Genomic DNA, 17,643 nt, shown 5'->3' on the forward strand with positions numbered 1-17,643 from the left:
CTATTTGAAAAATCCTTAAGGGCTTAACAGGTGTTTTTGTTTACTGGCATTTATGTGAGTTGTAAATAATGAATCATTACCCATATGACATTGTTAGTGCTTGAATAATGTAGATCATGTTTTAAAATGAAAGAAAATTGTTCTGAGGCTTGCATGGTTTTTCAGTTAAGAAAGTCTGGTGTTGTGCAAATTAGGTGTAAGTGTCTGCCTTTCCCTGCTCTTGCCCTAACTGGGTGTCTCTGCTCTCTGTATTCCAGATCTGCAATGGTTAAACACTGAAGGTCCTATTTCTCTTCACAAAGACCTTTGTGGAAAAGTTGTGGTGTTGGATTTCTTTACTTACTGCTGCATCAATTGCTTGCACCTGCTGCCTGATCTCCACGCGCTGGAGCACCAGTACTCTGATAAAGGTAAAAGTGCTTTGGCTGGCCAGGAATAGAATTTCCTGGCAGTGTTGCAGGCAGAGTAGCTGAGTCACTTTGTTGCTGGTTACTAAACAGCTGGCAACGTTTCAGGGGTGCCTAAAAATGTCTTCTAATCTTTTAAGTAGCCTAAAAAGGGTGACTGTGTATGCTCCCATCACATTTTTAAATGGGGTTAAATAAGGTATCTATTGTGCCTGTGTAATTAAAGAAACAGGATATGTGCTTAAAGCCCAAATCTGATATCCTCATAAATAAGGCTATTTGCAAAAATCTGAAGGTGAGATGCAGGCTCAAAGTTAATGTAAGTATGTCACCCTCTGTGCTTGACTTAGGAACCAACTCTGAGAAGAATAAGGTAAAGGTGCTAGAATGAATACAGTTAGGATTGCTTGTGGTTGTTTTTTGATTTTTTTCCATTCTAACTGAAATAACAGTATAGGTAAACTTGCTTTAGAATTTTTTTTTTGTATTGGCATCACATTATATACTATTAGTAGTCCTGTATTCTGGAGAAGGAGTTAAGTTCTTTAAATTCACATCTGAGATGAAGTCTTTCTGTCTCCAAGTGAATAAAAATGCAGGGTAATTACTATTTAGAATACAGTCTCCTGTCATCGTGGTGACTTGTCAGAGATAAGCTGTAGTCTTACACAAGATGTATCAGCCACTCACTTATCTTGGATGTTTTAATAGACTGAACAGTGAGGTGAAGAACAGTGTTATTTCCAAGCACTAAAATTATTTTATTAAATATGAAATGTATATTTAGCAAATAAAATTATCTTACAAAGTTGAAGTCTCTGATTCTCCATTGGCATTTCCGATTGGTTTTATTTTTGGTAGCATTTATTTTCACGTGTTACCTTTCACTGGAAAAAGAACTGATGTGTTTGAAATGTCAAGTCCTTTAAGTGGTTCACCTATATAGTGTAGGTTACTTAGTGCTTTACTAAAATACACTAATTTTTCTACCTTGGAAAGTTCAGCTGTTTGTTTGGAGAGATTTGGGGTCTGGTATAATGTTTCAGATATGAGGAAGGTGGTATTTTTGGGGGAGGGAGGCAGTTTTAAGTGCCAAGTAATCAGCACATGGTAAGTGGACTGCTGTGTAAATTGACCATGCTGGAAAGAAGGTGTAGATTGAGATTTCAGAAGATTACATTGATCTTATAATATCTTTAAATGATAAACATTTTGTAGCATAGTGTTACTGGGTTAATGTAGCTACCATATGCTTAATCTGTTTAAGACCAAGCTGTTAAAGGAGTGGATAACAAGATACACTTTTTGACAACCTCTCCCCAAAAGCTTTCTCTTTAAAGTATTTGAGCATCTCTCTACTGGTGTAGAAGAGGCTTCAGCACTTGGAACTGAAGTTGTATCTAACTTGGTGTCATAGAAGTTCTTGTGTGAGGAAAGTACTTTGCTGATAGGTGATTCTTTTTGCATTTGAGCTGTTCTAGTACATTCTTTTTGGATTTGAGCTATCCTGTTCATACAGGAACCAGAGTGAGAAAACAGGTTCTTGAAAGTGGATTTAAAAAGGAGTGGAGGTAAAAGGAAGGAAAAGCAGGTGTGTGGAACATTAATCTTAAATTTAATCCCTTTGGAAACAGGTAATAACAGTTGGATTCAGGAAGAGATTAAGGTGCTTGATGGTTCAAACAAGAAGAAAGATAACAGTGGTTTTTTTCATTGTAGATCTCCCTTTGGGTTGTTTTGTGCTGTTTTCTTGGTTTGATTCTCAGCCTCTTTAGAATTGCTTAGTCTTTCTTTGCTGCGCAAACAGTGTAAGTTTTAGCATAACATCAATACGTATTAATATATCAAGGCAGTAAGGATTGTGGTTTTTAATCCATAGAAACCTACTTCAGCAGATGGTTTTATATCAATCTGCATTTTCTTCACCACAGGCAAACATACTTTACTAATCCCTAGGAGAAAGAGTAGGGGAGAGTTGTTGAATTGAGAAATATGGAAGTTAGAAGAATAAAACTAAAAGAGAAAGGATGTCAAACATATAAAAAAATGCTTTAAGAATGCCCAGGTGTATTAATGCAGGTATAGAATCATAGAATAGTTAGGGTTGGAAGGGACCTTAAAGATCATCTAGTTCCAACCCCCTGCCATGGGCAGCGATACCTCCAACTGGATAGGGTTACCCAAGGCCCATCCAACCTGGCCTTGAACACCTCCAGGGTTGGGGTAGCCACAGCTTCCCTTGGCAACCTGTTCCAGAATCTCACCACTTTAATGGTGAAGAAATTCTTCCCAATGTCTAGTGTCTTGGTATTCAGCCTTATTCTGGAGTTTCGTTCTATTTTGATCTGCTCTTGTCTTTAGTCTCTGGAAGTCCTTTCACTTTTGGTTGGGTTAGTTCTGAAATCTGTCACCTCGTGATTACAACAATATTTGTTTTGGTGGAAAAGATGAGCAACATGATTTATTTTGGTAGCAACATGATTTATTTTAGTAGCAACAAGTCAGGTTGAATATATAGTGAAACTGCAGCTTTACTAAACTTTATGTTTGTAAACATTTATTTGTAAGCACTTATTTATGCGCTTTAGGTATGTATTTACTGTGCTATAGAAGTGACAGAGAGTGTTTGCTGAAACAAGCATCTTACTGTGACAAGGCATCTGTCTCGTTGTTGAATATTTGAAGGACTGTTGTATTTTTCTGCATAACTAAGAACAAGCTTCAATATTGACGTGTCCTATTTTTTTGATTGTGCATTGTATATATACGTTTTTTATGTTCTTACATTTTTTATGTATGTGTGATCAGTGTGATCATCAGACATGAAAAGCCTGAACACAAGAAACTGTAGTTTTAGGGTGATCCTAAACCATTATATATTTCATTGTACATATGCACATGGTTCTGTTGTCTGGAACTTGAGGAGATCTGTTTCAAAATTACGACTGCTTTCCATAGGATTAAATGCTGTTTAGCATCTTTATCTGATATGTTCTCGCTGCTATCTTCAGTGGTGCTATTTCTGTGTTTCAAGTGGCGTTCAGAAAGTTATTTTAAACTCCAGTGCATATTCAGTTCATGTTATCAGCAGTCCAGAAATGACTTCTATAAGAGGGAGTACTTTTTAATATTTAGAAATAGTTTGGCATGAGTCCAGTGTTGTGTTCTGTTGTAATCCTTCAAATGAAATGTTCTAAATGGTGTGCATATCTCTCTATCTCAGCATAGCATCTGCTAGTTTCCACAAGAGTTTTCTTCATGGAAGGATGTTGTAACTTATTTGTGCTGTTCAGGTGTTCAGTATAGAATTGTCGTTCTAGCCTTAATGATATTTTAGAAGGACAAATATAACTGCTGCTGCTGATCCTGTCACACTTGATATATATGACACGCTGTTTGGAACATGAGAAATAAATTTGTTAGCAAGGTGGCTGAAAGCATTTTAGTTCTGTTCTGATTAGATTTGTGTTAAGCTGTGGAAGTCCTTTCCTCTTGTAACAAACAAGTTTTTTTGAATGAGAAAAAAGATCCCTTCTAAAAATGAAGTCTCTACCACTACAAGTAACTGAAACAGTTAGTAATCTTAAGTTTTCTTAAAAATTTGACGAGAAAACATTGATTTAAAAAATGTCTTTTCTAGGCGATTGTTCTTTCAGGAGGGCTGTTTTCATTGGAAGTTGTTTAGGATAAAGCATAACAATTTTAGAGTAAGCAGCAAAACCAGAATTTGCTTACTTAGCCGCTCACATTGCACATCTGCCTTTATCCTTTGTCACTAAATTGTATCCTCCTTATCTAAATTTAATGGCCATTCAGTCAAACCTATTTTGTCTATAGCAGCACAATACAACACTTTCAATTGCAGTGAATATTTGTATGAACACGAATTAGTCCAATTTAAGAACTCTACCAAGTTCTTTAGTGATCTACAGGTTTATTTCAGAGTATAAACACTACTGGAAACTGGTGAGTTTGGATAATGGCTGTTCTACCTCCATGCTACCCTGTACAGACTCCAGGTCATCTTTGCTTTTTGGTGTTTGTTGTATTACTGAAAAACTATGACACTAGAAGAAATCCACTGGTGACTGTGGGAAGGAAGGAAACACAATGGATGTTTGAATGCTACTGATAAAAGACTGAGGAAAAAAAAAATGGGGTTTTTGACATTGTCCAAATGATTTCTAATACAGCAGTAAAATAACACCAGTTGAGTGTCAGCTGTAAGGTTATTTTCCCTTCCCATTGAATTTCACTCCTCAAAATAATGCAAAAGATCACACGAAAATGTAAAACTTTCATTTGGACAGAGAAGTAGAAAGATCCCAATTGTTATTTATGATTACAATGTGCTTGCACTGTCCAGGAACATGAATGTTATCTTGATAAGTATTAATCTTGACATCTATAAAAATTTCCATTAGATTAACATTTCTAGTTTAAAATTATTGTATTGCAGCTTTCCACAACTGCATAATTACCATTGTTATCTTCCTTACTTCAGTTAGAATTGACAAGTTACTTTGTGTATAACAAGATTATGCTTTTATGACTAATAGTGTTCTTTAAATACAAGGTAAAACAACATACAATATCAATGTCATGTGCACAGTTTACATCATTTGGTGGAGATGATGTAAAACATAATTTAAAGCCCTATAAAAGGATATAGGCTTTATTTTTTTCCCGGCCCTCTTTTTTTTCTCCTAGAAAATACTGGAGAGTGATTTGACTTGAAAAAAGGCTCTTCATTCTTTTTTCATTGAGTAGGAAGAGGGAGTGGAAAATTTGGGGCTGCTTACGTAATTGCCTACATGGAGTGGAACTGGATTTATTTCTTCTCACAAGGGAAAAGCAGCTGAAGTCTGTGTTTGAATTTCATAAAACTAAGAAAATAAGCAAACAGTTTAAGGAAGCTCATAATTTTGTGCTTTTGATTGATTTTAGGGTTGGCATTATGTATGCAGCGTATAGAATTGGAATTGTATTAGTTTATGCTTATGCAACACTTTCACACTAGGCTTTCAAGTGCGGTTATCCCTGCTGTGTGAAAATCTAAACTCTTCATTGTTTTCATTAACCACTATAGAAATTAAGGTAAACATTTTAAGGGGAGGAGTAAAAATCAATTATTTAATCTTCTCTCCACGCCTTTTTTTTTTTTTTTAAGGAAAAGAGTTCAAGGCTGCCTGAGTTATGAATGACAAGTGCTACTTGCCATCTTTTCATAGCTGTCAGTGGTGCCATTTGTATTTGAAATACAGAATACACTAGTGATTTCAGAAGCCTGTACATTATTTCTTTTTATTGCTTATCTGGAGATAGATATGCCAAGGTAACTCTAAACTTCCAGAGGTCAGTGTTATATTTGTGATTCACAGTTAACTGTGGGAACTGATTAATTTTCTAAAACCCCATAAATGCATATAGGAATCAACAGCTGAAGAAACCCATCATACCAGTTGCAGTGCTGCATCTCACCCATAATAATTTTGGATATGTTTTCTACCTTAGTATATGGAGGTTCAGGAGCCAAGAACAATTTGTGACATACTGAATGCCAACCAGCTAGGGAAGTAATGGTCCTGAAGTGCAATAACTTTACTGAAATGTTATTTCTGGGTTTCAGTATTTTGAATACATGGTTACCTATATTCCTACTGAGATGTAATTGCTTTTTGTTTGTTCCGGTCCTCTCGTTCTGGAAAGCAGTCAGTCACATTGTGAGATAACTGTGCTTAATTTTTACTTTTTCTTTTTTAATTCAAATACGAATATGTTTCAATCTGCAACTTTATTTTTTCCTTTCAGACGGTCTTGTTATTGTCGGCATCCATTCAGCAAAATTCCCAAATGAAAAAGTTCTGGATAACATCAAAAGTGCTGTTCTGAGGTATAATATTGTCCACCCTGTAGTAAATGATGCAGAGGCAACACTGTGGCATGAACTGGAAGTGTCCTGCTGGCCAACACTGGTCATTCTTGGGCCTCGTGGAAACATGCTGTTCTCACTTGTTGGAGAGGGACACAGAGAGAAGTTGTTTTTGTTTACCTCTATAACACTGAAATTTTACAAGGAGAGAGGACAAATCAAAGATAACAAGATTGGAATAAAGCTATACAGAGACTCCCTCCCACCTTCTCCTCTGCTGTTTCCTGGCAAGGTAACCGTTGATGATTCAGGAGAAAGGCTGATAATAGCAGACACTGGGCATCACAGAATTCTGGTTACTCGGAAGAATGGACAAATTCTACACGCTATTGGAGGTAAGGGTATACAAGTTCATTATAGTATTTGTGGTTTAGGAATAGAGGATGATCACTGGGCCTACTAGGCTGAGTCTTTTTTTAAAGGACATAGCAGTTCGTAAGCATTGCCTGAATTTTTATTTCCGCTAATATCACATTTACTGGATACGAGGGGATATTGTACAGTACCACGAATGGGAGGTTTTGTCAGTGCAATTATTCGAGATGTCTGGTTTTTTCTCCTGTGAGATCTATTTTTTTTTTTTACTTTGTTCGGTTGACTAAAGTTTGTATTTCATGTCATGTCCCATATGAATTATGAAAAATACATAAATACATTTTGTATTCTTAGGCAAGGGTTGCAAATGGGTTTAGATTTAAGTGACATAACATCCACATCCAGCAGCAAGGTAGGGAAAGAAGAGGGAGGCAATCATGCCTCCTTTTCCAAACAGAAGAAATGAATGTTAATGAAGAGCGTTCCCGCATAGGATCCCTTTCTGGTTTCTAGAGGGGAGAATAATTAAGAACAGTGGCATTGCACCAGTATGTAGGCACCTGAAAGTGAAGTTGCCTTGGTGTGTATGAGAAGGCTTGTGTTCTCACAAAAACTGAGGTGTAACATATAAACAAGCTATGAAAATACTGAAAGCTAAGTATTTTATATTTAGTTACATTTGTTAAAAAGTTTATATTAGTAACATTTCAGCTTTAATCTCTTCAACTTTTTTTCTAAAATGAATCTGCTTTACAATGCAAATCTAGAAAATTTGCACACTTTTTGTATGCCTTACTCTTTCACAAATGAAACATTCAGACTTGTTCTTTGTTTTAATCTGCCGCAGTGGTCAAAGTTGAATCTTCATGCCCCCAAGTACATAGCTGTTAGGACAGTTCATCTTTGAGCAACCGTAACAGACTTAGAAAGCGGTGGAACCTCCAAACCATTGAAAACAATGGTTCATTTATGTCTCAGAATCAGGACCTGCATGACAATCTGTCCTATATTACTTTGTCTGGTATTACCTTGTCCGGTATCTGGTATTTATTGCCTGCCCCGTGGCAGGATCCTACAGGCTTCATGAAAATACTAGTGGCACTGCTGTTTAAGGAAAGGAAGAAAATCTCTTGCTATTTGAACTAACAGTGCATTGAATAGACAGACTAATTATCCAAGTTAACCTGATAAAGGCACTAGTATTAATACCCATCTCCTATGGGAAGCACAAACAGGATTTCTTTATAACAAGAGTGAGGGAATTTTGTTTCTGTTTGATATGTGGGGTGAAGTCTGTGCTAACAAGCTACCCTTTACTGCTCTGGGAGGTGTCCTCACCTCTGAACTGGTGCCCCTCCTTTCTGTGGCACTTGTGCTGTTCCCTTCCTCAGGGATGTGCTCCCTGGTGCTTACAAGGGGGATTACTGGAATCTGACACACTAGTACCTCGGTGCTTCGTCTCTGTTAAGGTCTAAATTGTCTTCTTACAGCAGGTTGTAAAAAAGTTTGTGTATTCTGGTGACTCAGTTAAATGATTCAGTGGGCAGAAAATAATGGAATGAAGTTCATAATACAGTAATAAATGTGGGCATGCACAAAGGTTGAAATTTCTATATTTGCATCATAAATCATGATTCACACATAACTCGTATCTAAATGTCTTCTGCTGACACCTACTGCTAAGGCACTTTTAAAGTTTCTCCCTCTGAAATACAATGCTTACCTTTATACTATTATTTTCAGGTCATTTTCCTTTCTGATTCTTGATTGTTCTGTGCAGAGGACTGTCACTCTGTCATTCTCACTTGCATAATTAGATCAAATAATCAAATATTAGTTTAATTTGTGATTACAGCAAAACCTAAATCATTGAAATGGAGTTGAGTTTTGGAAATTAGATTTTTTCCTAATGGCTTTCTTTGATGTGGTTGGCAATAAAAAAAAGGTAGAGTTTCTTATTTCTGTCATCTGTTGTTGCTATTGTGCTTTAGCGCAAGGGAACAGGAACAATTTAGATCCCTATTAAGGCTTCTCATTGGAAGATAAGCTTAAAGCAGAAAACTTTTGGAGAATTAGTTCAACACTTAATAGCATCAAACTGTTATAATTACATAGCACAGTGGCTGAAATGAGACTACGCAGAATATTAATGTGAACTGTACAACGTGCTGTGAAAGCATCTCTTAGACTATGTGATTCTCTTACAGGTTTAAATGTATACACTTTATTTTTATCTTTTTTTTTCCTAAAATTACTTTTGATTTTGCTTTGCTTCATTTTTAGGTCCAAACAGTGGAAGGAGAGATGGAAGATTTTCAGAGGCAGCTTTCAACTCACCGCAAGGGATTGCTATAAAAAATAATGTTATTTACGTAGCTGATACAGAAAATCACCTGATTAGAAAGGTAAATTTTCCGTAAGAAAATTCAAAATTTAATCTCTTATATGTTATTCTACTTACACAGGTGAAAATTTACACCAAATTAATTACGCTACAAATACCCTCAGGAAGGAAATTTGGCCCAATCTCTTATAAAAAATGCTCTTGTGCAGTTTGTTTTCAAAGGGCTACATGCACTTTTGTGCTTCCTTTCAAATGAAGATGAGATCCTCTACCCTATCTACTAGAAAGGTGTTTTTTTCTAGTGACTCTAACTTTCCTATTATGAGAAATGTTTATTCCTAATACTGGAAACAAAAAATGATTTCGTTTCACTTCCAGTAGTTTCAGATTCTTACATGAAGTTATTGTACTACTGCAGTTCAACGAATGTCTAAACATCTGTTAGCTGTTTGGATCTCCAAAGTACAGGTGACTGCTTTAATATCAGAATTGTCTGCAAGTGAATTTTTCTTTGATTAAATGCTTCCAAGGTTTTAGCAGGTAGTAATGTTAGTCTTGATATATGTTGTCTTCAGATCTTACATTTGGTTAGGTTGAATTTGGAATGATCAGAAGTTAAGTCTGTTGAAGCAATGTAGTATTGAAGTTATTATTAAACATATTTTATGCATCTCAGAAGGTCTTGCACTGAGATCCTCAATGATGTCTGATTTGTGATCAGAGGAAGTATATCCTTGCTCAGTTTGGGGGGCCTTTGTACAGTTAAGTTTGTTCTGTGCTTCACTTCAAAGCACTAGTCCACAAGCTCCCTACACTTTCCATTGTAGTTGGCTATGAGGTTTTATTTTGGAAGGGAGCAAGGCTCCCTGTTGGTACAGAAAATATGTTACTAAAACTGAGCAGTTTGCTGCAGGGTCCTCATCTTCCTAGTATTCACCACTGTAGCCTGGTGACTGCAGGAAATCAGGTGTTGCAGGTAGAAAAAGCAGCACTGAAACATCTGAAGGTCTGGATCATTCTCCTTCAGCATTTTGCACAATGATTAGCTGTTCCCTTTCATCTAAATGCACCATGCAGGTATCTAAGAATTGAAGTAATACAGCAGCTACAGGTCATGATTTCAAATGTTTGTGTAGGCCATGGGCCTTGCAAAAGGAGTTCATTTACTGCTACAAAAGTTAGAAGATTCTGTGTATAAGAGACTCACTTTTTACATGATCATCATTGTATATTCATGCGAGGTATTGGAAGTCATGAAATAAGCAAAAGGGAATTAAGAATAAAGGGATTTAGGTTGCAGAAATTAAATTAAAAAATGCCAAACATTTTTTTTTCTCTACAGCATGAAATAAACTGAAAAAATAATTTGCTTTGTACAGATTATATGGAGATGGAAGATATTGTTACAGTATCTGAATTTTTATATTGTATTCTGATAGAAGTTTAAAATAAAACATCCACATCCATTGTCTCAGTATTTTTCTAGAAAATTTTGATGCTTTCTTCTATAGCATCTGATCAAACCTTGGCAGAGCAGCGTTATTTTTTGTTGTGTGAAAGAGAATTCCAGGCAAGTGGTTTTCCTGCTACTCGCTGCTTTGCCCTTTTCACCCACCCCTGCCATCAGCAGGCATTGTGATAAAATTATTTTCCTACATAAAGAAATACCTGAAATTTGTTAGAATTTGTCAGCAAGAGCTCTCTGTTTTTGACATCCAGCTCAAATTATCTGTTAACTTCAGTACAGTTAATGCACATTCAGTGTATATGGTTTTGCTCCTTGTAGATTGACCTAGACTCAGAGATGGTGACCACTGTAGCAGGCATTGGGATACAAGGTGTTGATAAAGAAGGTGGAGCAAAAGGAGAAGAACAGCCTATCAGCTCTCCATGGGATGTGGTCTTCGGAAACTCAAGTATCGTATCAGTTGAGCTCTTAACATTTTGTATTTGCACGTGCATGACTCTTTGCTAAATGTTTTCTTGCTTTGGTAATAATCAGAGATGTGGAAAAGTATTGATTTACTTTACAACTGAGTATAACAGGCAGCAGTTTCATTTGCAAGTGATAATTGCAGTCCTATGTGACATCCTGAACAAATGTGAACTATTACTTAATGGAAGAAAAATTCTTTTGTAGCAAGTTATGTAGTTACCATGTCCAAAAAAAGAAGGAAATTGTGATTGCTTTTGTTAGGCCAGTGCTTTATGCCAGGATAACTTAAGAAGCAGCTAGATTTCACAGGAAGTGAGCATTGTCTAGAAGTTCCTTTCCTTGACGATACAGGCATGTCTGATCCCATGTAAATATTTGAGTTTAGGAAATAAAAATAATTTTAGTTGGGGACCTCTGTTTATTCCTGTTTAGGTGACATGAAATCATTAGGCTCGAGATCATGACAGGGTTGATCAGATAGAGAGGAATACCTCAGAAAAAACATCAGGGGGTAAAAATTAAATCTTTACAGAATAGGATGCAAGAATCAGCATTTAAGTAGCTTTCTTTCCAGTTCACTTTGTACACATCTGGGCATGACATTGTGTAGCTGCCTTGTTTTCAGCTGTTACTAACTATGAGTTGATGATCTATTTTCTTATTTTTCCATTTCAATGTAATTTCTACGAGATGTAACAAAACCTGTCAGTTAAGAAGAGATTAAATCAATTTAAATTCATTCTTTGAGAGGGTAATAGGCCAAATAGATAAAATGGGGATAGGGAAGGGTGTGCTTTCAGTTTCTTTTTAAGATTTTTTTACATGGCTTTATGTGAGTAAAGTAAAATAGGAAAAGATGTAAATGGCTGTAATGGCTTTATTAAGCACTTTAGAAAACTATAACCAGAGAGACTTGTCAAAACAGTGGGTTATATTGAGTAGCCAGCTAGCAAGAGTCTGTCCCAGAGCATGAGGAACTAGGGCTGTGCCTTGTTGTCCGCAGTGCATTTGTCTTACAGCAGAAGCACTGTCATGAGGTGCAGTGACTTCTTTAAGTTTGTGGCTAGACATCAAAATAATTTGTCAACACTGCAGCAGAGTTTGTCAAAGTTATGTTGTTACTGTGAATTGCTTGAGCCTGGAAGGATCATCTGTTACATCCAGTATGTCATAGGATGTGTTTGTTATCCACTAAATGCCTGCAAAGCTCAGTTCTGTAGGAAAACTTCCCCGTCCTGGGCAGAGAACCAACCTTCTGCTGGTGATTCTCACTGTGCTGTCCTACAAGTAGGCAGCCTGCTGTCAGTGTATTCAAACTGCTATGCCAGTGTCTGTTTCTGCATTTGCATGGATGAAGGAATTGATGAGAGTTTGAAAAATTACTTTTGTTTGCATGCACACAGCAATGCTTATTTTTCACTTATGCTTATATGCATCTGTGGGAGTTGCAGGAGGTAATGGACACTTCAGCAGCCGAGGTTCATTGTTACAAAATTCATAGATTTGACTTCTGTGTTAACTGGTCTGGTGTATGGAAATAACATTGCACATTCCCATTTTCCTTAGATCTGTGTAGCTTAAACTGTGTTCAAAAGACATTTTTTCTTTTCAGAAGATAGAATTATGGATTCTATAACAAGTGATGCATCTGTGAGTTTCCTCTCAACATCCAAAGCAATTCTATGCAGAACAGGAGAAAAAAAAGTAGTTTAAATGTGTAAGCTGTTTATGTACTACACCAGACAGTGCTAAAGGCTTATGCTGACCTATTCCAAAGTCTCAAAGGGGAAGGGTACCTCTTAAGAGAAAATGTTTTTCCTGTATCATTTATGTTTCTTGAGATGACTCCTACAGACAATTAAGAGTTCATTGCAGAATTAAAAATATTGAGGAAAAAAGCTTGTGAGGGTGCAGATAAGTTAATATCAGAACAGATACTACTAAGTAGCATGCTTTTAAGCATCCTCATAGTATTTCCATGAGATAAAAGGCTTCTGTTTCCCCATTCTGTATGGAGGTGAAGTCTCAGGCAGAGAGGTTAAGTGACTGTGCAATGCCATTTAAAAGAAAGTTGGCACAGATGTCTGTTTTCAAGGTGGGGGAGTTAATGGAGAAAAGAACATATGCTAGTTTTCAGGCAGACAGTAGTCTTCCTTGTCATCATTTTTATTTCTTCAGTTGTGGCCACTGAGCTTGTGTTTTATCTTTCCCCTTTAAAATTCTTGAATGAACTCCATGGATTAAATTCGGGCTTCGTTGAAATTGATGCTGAAATTTGTGTTGACATAAAATGTTTAGGAAATACAGGGGAGGGTCAGCAGCTTAAAAATACATTATTAAATTGTTGTATACCTTTTTAGCTTTCTCTGTTGCCCCCTTCTATTTTTATTCAGTGGGTGCTGAAAGCAAGTGGTACTTAAATGTAGAGTTGATCTGAGCGTGAAATGTTCTTGATAGCTGCATTCTTGCTGGAAGGAACAGGACAATGACCTGTGCTTGGTGACATAACTGTGTTTCACATTCCGAAATCTCATCTTAAATTGCATGATTGTAATCTATTTATAGAAATTCCCCAGTACAGTAGTGACTGTGCTTTCGTTAAACTGGTTGGAATTTTTTACGTCAGTTTAGGTTTTACATAGATATTATTCAATGACAGTACAGTACTGTGTCATACTGGTACAATTTTTATAGCCCTTAAAAGGCAAAAGTATGTAAGATATTTTTTCTCTCTCCATGTTTCTGCTAGAGGATTATTTAATACCACAGCATTTCAGAGGAAACACTTTTCCTTCCAAATTGCTTATGGTGATTCCTGATTCTACAAAAAAAAGCAATAATCACATTGGCAATAAGCAATTAGCATTTCTTGGGTGAGCTCAGACCATACATGGGCTGTTTACATCTGAACTGCCTGTATCTTGAAAGTACATTTTATACATGTCACTCTTCTTTTTCCTTCTACTCTGGTCTCATTCTGGCATTGAAGCTCTTGCCTTCAAGCGGAATTGTCCTTAGTAATAGCTGAAAATAAAAGAGCTTGTGGTCATCAGGGATTAATTAGGAATAATTTCTCTGGACAACTTAAAATTTGATTTGCACTAAACATATGTAGTCTTTAGAAGTTTCTTATGCAATGTACAAACTCAAAGACACTCCGTTCAGCTTTAGGCTGTATCTGACCTCGTACAAGTTCGGTTCCACAGAAAATCCTGTTAGAAACGTCACTGACATGCAGCAGCATTGTCTGTCTTCTCTTCTTGAACTGGATCCTATTTACTTGTAAATGGTAATTATTTTTTATTTAAAATATTGAAATTTCAAAGAAAAATAAAATTCTTCATTAACGATAAGACTAAAGTAAAGTGGAAAGACTCACAGGATTTCATTCCTGTGTAAGAACTGTTTGAGAAAAAGTCTTTAGAGAAATGTGACATGAAGAAGTTACAGTGAAGGACTGCAATGAATGGAAGTTTTCATATGTCCTAACATAATTTGTGTATGGGTTCTGTCACCTGTAAGCAGCTTTCATTCCTGCTCCTAAACTGGCATTTATTTTTCTCCTTTAAGCATTTGAGAGAAAACTGAGGAGGGTAAACTTTGAGAACAAGTAGTTTTTTGTGTGATCAGACCAACAGACTTTACAGGAATCCGGTTAAACTGTTCACTGAAATCTGACTCCATATTCCAAACCAAAACTAAGAGATGAAGGAGTTTATGGGATTGCTGAATAGTAACAGCAACAAAAGTTATTAATATTTCACATGTTCACTGTAGAAACAGGTCAAGAAATTAGGTATTTATGGTAGTGTTCTAGTGTGAACACGCCTTTGACAGAAACACACAAAGACTCAAGCCTTAACATAAGGAGGTAATGAGAGTTGTGACTGAATATCCAACAGTAATCCCACACAATCTGGTTTGACAGACTACTTTTCTAGTAAATTGGACATATCTACATCTTGACAAAATGGATGATGATAATTGCTTGCTGCAGTAAAAAGAAGCATTCGGATTAGCAGAGTTAACATCTTAACAGATGTCAAACTTAGTAAGGTTTTGAAGACCATGACTTGAAGCTGCCCTCTGGAAAAAAATATGATATTTGTACCCGGAATGGTGATTTCTCATTCTCTTTGTTCCACAGCTGTAGTCTTGCTTTGTGAATTAAATGTCTGTTCATGATAAAGAAGGTAAAAGTACAAATCTGATTTCTAAATACTAATTCAAGTATCAGATCCTGGTTTTAATGCAACATTCCAGGTGCAGAGCTGATGAAAATAAACATCCTTGGCAAGTCTCACAGAGCTTTTGTCAGGCATGCTGCAGTCAGAACAAGACATGGTTTTTTTAACTGTTCTCATTTAATGCTGAAAGTGCTTTTGAATATGTAATGTGAGTGTTGGGGGTCATGGGAGACTGCAGTGCTGAAGTACCCTCGAGTGTATGAGTTTGCCATGGTTAAATGGGAATAAATAAAATGCATAAATAGATTTAGCTTCTTCTATAGCTATAGTGATGTATCCCAACACTAAATATTCTAAGTTCTTCCATGTTAACAAACGCTAGCAATTCTACTTTGGATTTTTTTTAAGTATTTACTGCCATTACTGGGGAAAGGAAGAGAAAATACTTAATTATACTCATCATTTTTAGCTCCCATTTATGTCTCATTGTATGACATCCCCTTGGTATCTGTATCCAAGGGCTTCCCTTGATGAGAGGGCATGTATGAGGAAAATTCCAAGCGTAAAGGATTATGCTATTTGCATGATGCAATACTAGGAGAAAGAGAGCCAGGTAGCACTGCAACAAAAGCAAATTATTTTTCATTCCCCCAGAAAGAGTAATGTGTAGTTCATAGAATCATAGAATAACCAGGTTGGAAGAGACCCACCAGATCATCGAGTCCAACTATTCCTATCAAACACTAAACCATGCCCCTTAGCACCTCGTCCACCCGTGCCTTAAACACCTCCAGGGAAGGTGAATCAACCACCTCCCTGGGTAGCCTGTTCCAGCGCCCAATGACCCTTTCTGTGAAAAATTTTTTCCTAATGTCCAGCCTAAACGTCCCCTGGTGGAGCTTGAGGCCATTCCCTCTTGTCCTGTCCCCCGTCACTTGGGAGAAGAGGCCATCACCCTCCTCTCTACAACCTCCTTTCAGGTAGTTATAGAGAGCAGTGAGGTCTCCCCTCAGACTCCTCTTCTCCAGACTAAACACCCCCAGCTCTCTCAGCCGTTCCTCATAAGGCCTGTTCTCCAGCCCCTTCACCAGCTTTGTTGCTCTTCTCTGGACTTGCTCCAGAGCCTCAACATTCTTCTTGTGGTGAGGGGCCCAGAACTGAACACAGGATTCGAGGAGCGGTCTCGCCAGTGCCGAGTACAGAGGGAGAAGAACCTCCCTGGACCTGCTGGTCACGCCGTTTCTGATACAAGCCAAGACGCCATTGGCCTTCTTGGCCACCTGGGCACACTGCTGGCTCATATTCATAGTTGTAACAATTCAGATTTACAGGGCTGAAGTATTCATAGAATCATAGAATGGTTTGGGTTGGAAGAGACCCAAGGTCTTCCTGTTCCACTTCATCCAGTTCTATCCATCTTCAACTAGATGAGGCTTTGAGGAACTTGATCCAGGGGAAGGTGTTCCTGCCCATGGCAGCAGTGTAAGAACTGGATGATCTTTAAGGTCCCTATTATTTGAGACGTTCCTTGGGGGCTTTGCTGTCTGTCTCACTGAAGAAGAACAAGGATTCTGTCGTTGTTCTGTCAGCCAGATTTGGATTTGATTTGCTAAACTTCCACTGACTGACGTGGACACGAGTCCTGCCTTCCCTTGCACACACGAGCAGTGTGCTTGTCTGTGTTGTACAGCCCCTTTTGCCTCATGTTTTTGTAGAGAACGGGTGCATCAACAGTCTTCTTCCTCTTCAAACAGATATTGCTGTTGAAGTCTCATCTTGCATTCAGATTGACTTGCACTTAATGGTCAGTGCTATTACTGAGCTGTTTAAGGTTGTGTGTGAATGCAAACAGAACTGTGAATTCTTAAATATAGATCTAAGCAGAGGCAGATTCAGGAACTTTAGAAGCAGTGAAGCATCGTGTCATATGAAACACCAGTGCATTCAGCTCTAGTTCATCACTTGTGAATCTTTATAACGTAAGGATATCACATTTACAGGCCACACTTTGCTTTGATGCAGGCAGCACTGAAGATAAGAAAGCACATACCCTAATAAGGAGAAACTACGCTGGATTTTTAAAACAGCTCAAGATTGTGGTTGGAATGTTGTGCTTAATTGAATCAATGTAAAAGAATTGCTTTGTTCTTTATGTTGTTTTTCAATAAATTCCTTTAAATAAATTCTTTCCATTCAAGGATAATAAGGAGTTATGATAACGATGGCATTACCATAACTTTAGTAGGCTGGTTCTTTCTGGCCCCCTTCTCCTGCTAGAATAGTACAGGGATGACAATGGTGATGTCCTCAAACTGTTCTGTGCGCAAAGAAGAGGGTTTTTTTCTGTCTCTGTTACTGCTGTGGTTACATCTCTCAAAACCTGTAAACAGCTCCCAGTAGTTTTTTTGAATATCTAATTTTGTCATTAACAAAAAACAAAAACAAAACCACCCCCAACCTCCAAAAAACCCACACAGCCCTCCCAAACCATGCTTAGCAGAGATACATACGTGTTTATTGGC

The 17,643-nt window shown here is 37.3% G+C and overlaps 1 protein-coding gene across 2 annotated transcripts in view; it reads left to right on the forward strand.

The window, feature by feature from the left end:
• NHLRC2 (NHL repeat containing 2) overlaps nt 1-17,643 on the forward strand; it is a 267,757-nt gene that overhangs the window by 2,121 nt on the left and 247,993 nt on the right. For both annotated transcript variants that reach the window (XR_011337967.1, XM_069863748.1), the window contains exons 2-5: nt 258-410; nt 6,219-6,674; nt 8,938-9,059; nt 10,785-10,914. Coding sequence is in view for 1 of the 2 variants with exons in the window: in XM_069863748.1 (XP_069719849.1) it covers nt 258-410; nt 6,219-6,674; nt 8,938-9,059; nt 10,785-10,914 (861 nt within the window). In the remaining variant the exon portion in view is untranslated. The remainder of the gene's footprint in view (nt 1-257; nt 411-6,218; nt 6,675-8,937; nt 9,060-10,784; nt 10,915-17,643) is intronic.

Source organism: Phaenicophaeus curvirostris, chromosome 9, assembly GCF_032191515.1.
Source record: "Phaenicophaeus curvirostris isolate KB17595 chromosome 9, BPBGC_Pcur_1.0, whole genome shotgun sequence".
In the NCBI taxonomy this organism is placed as follows: Eukaryota; Metazoa; Chordata; class Aves; order Cuculiformes; family Cuculidae; genus Phaenicophaeus; species Phaenicophaeus curvirostris.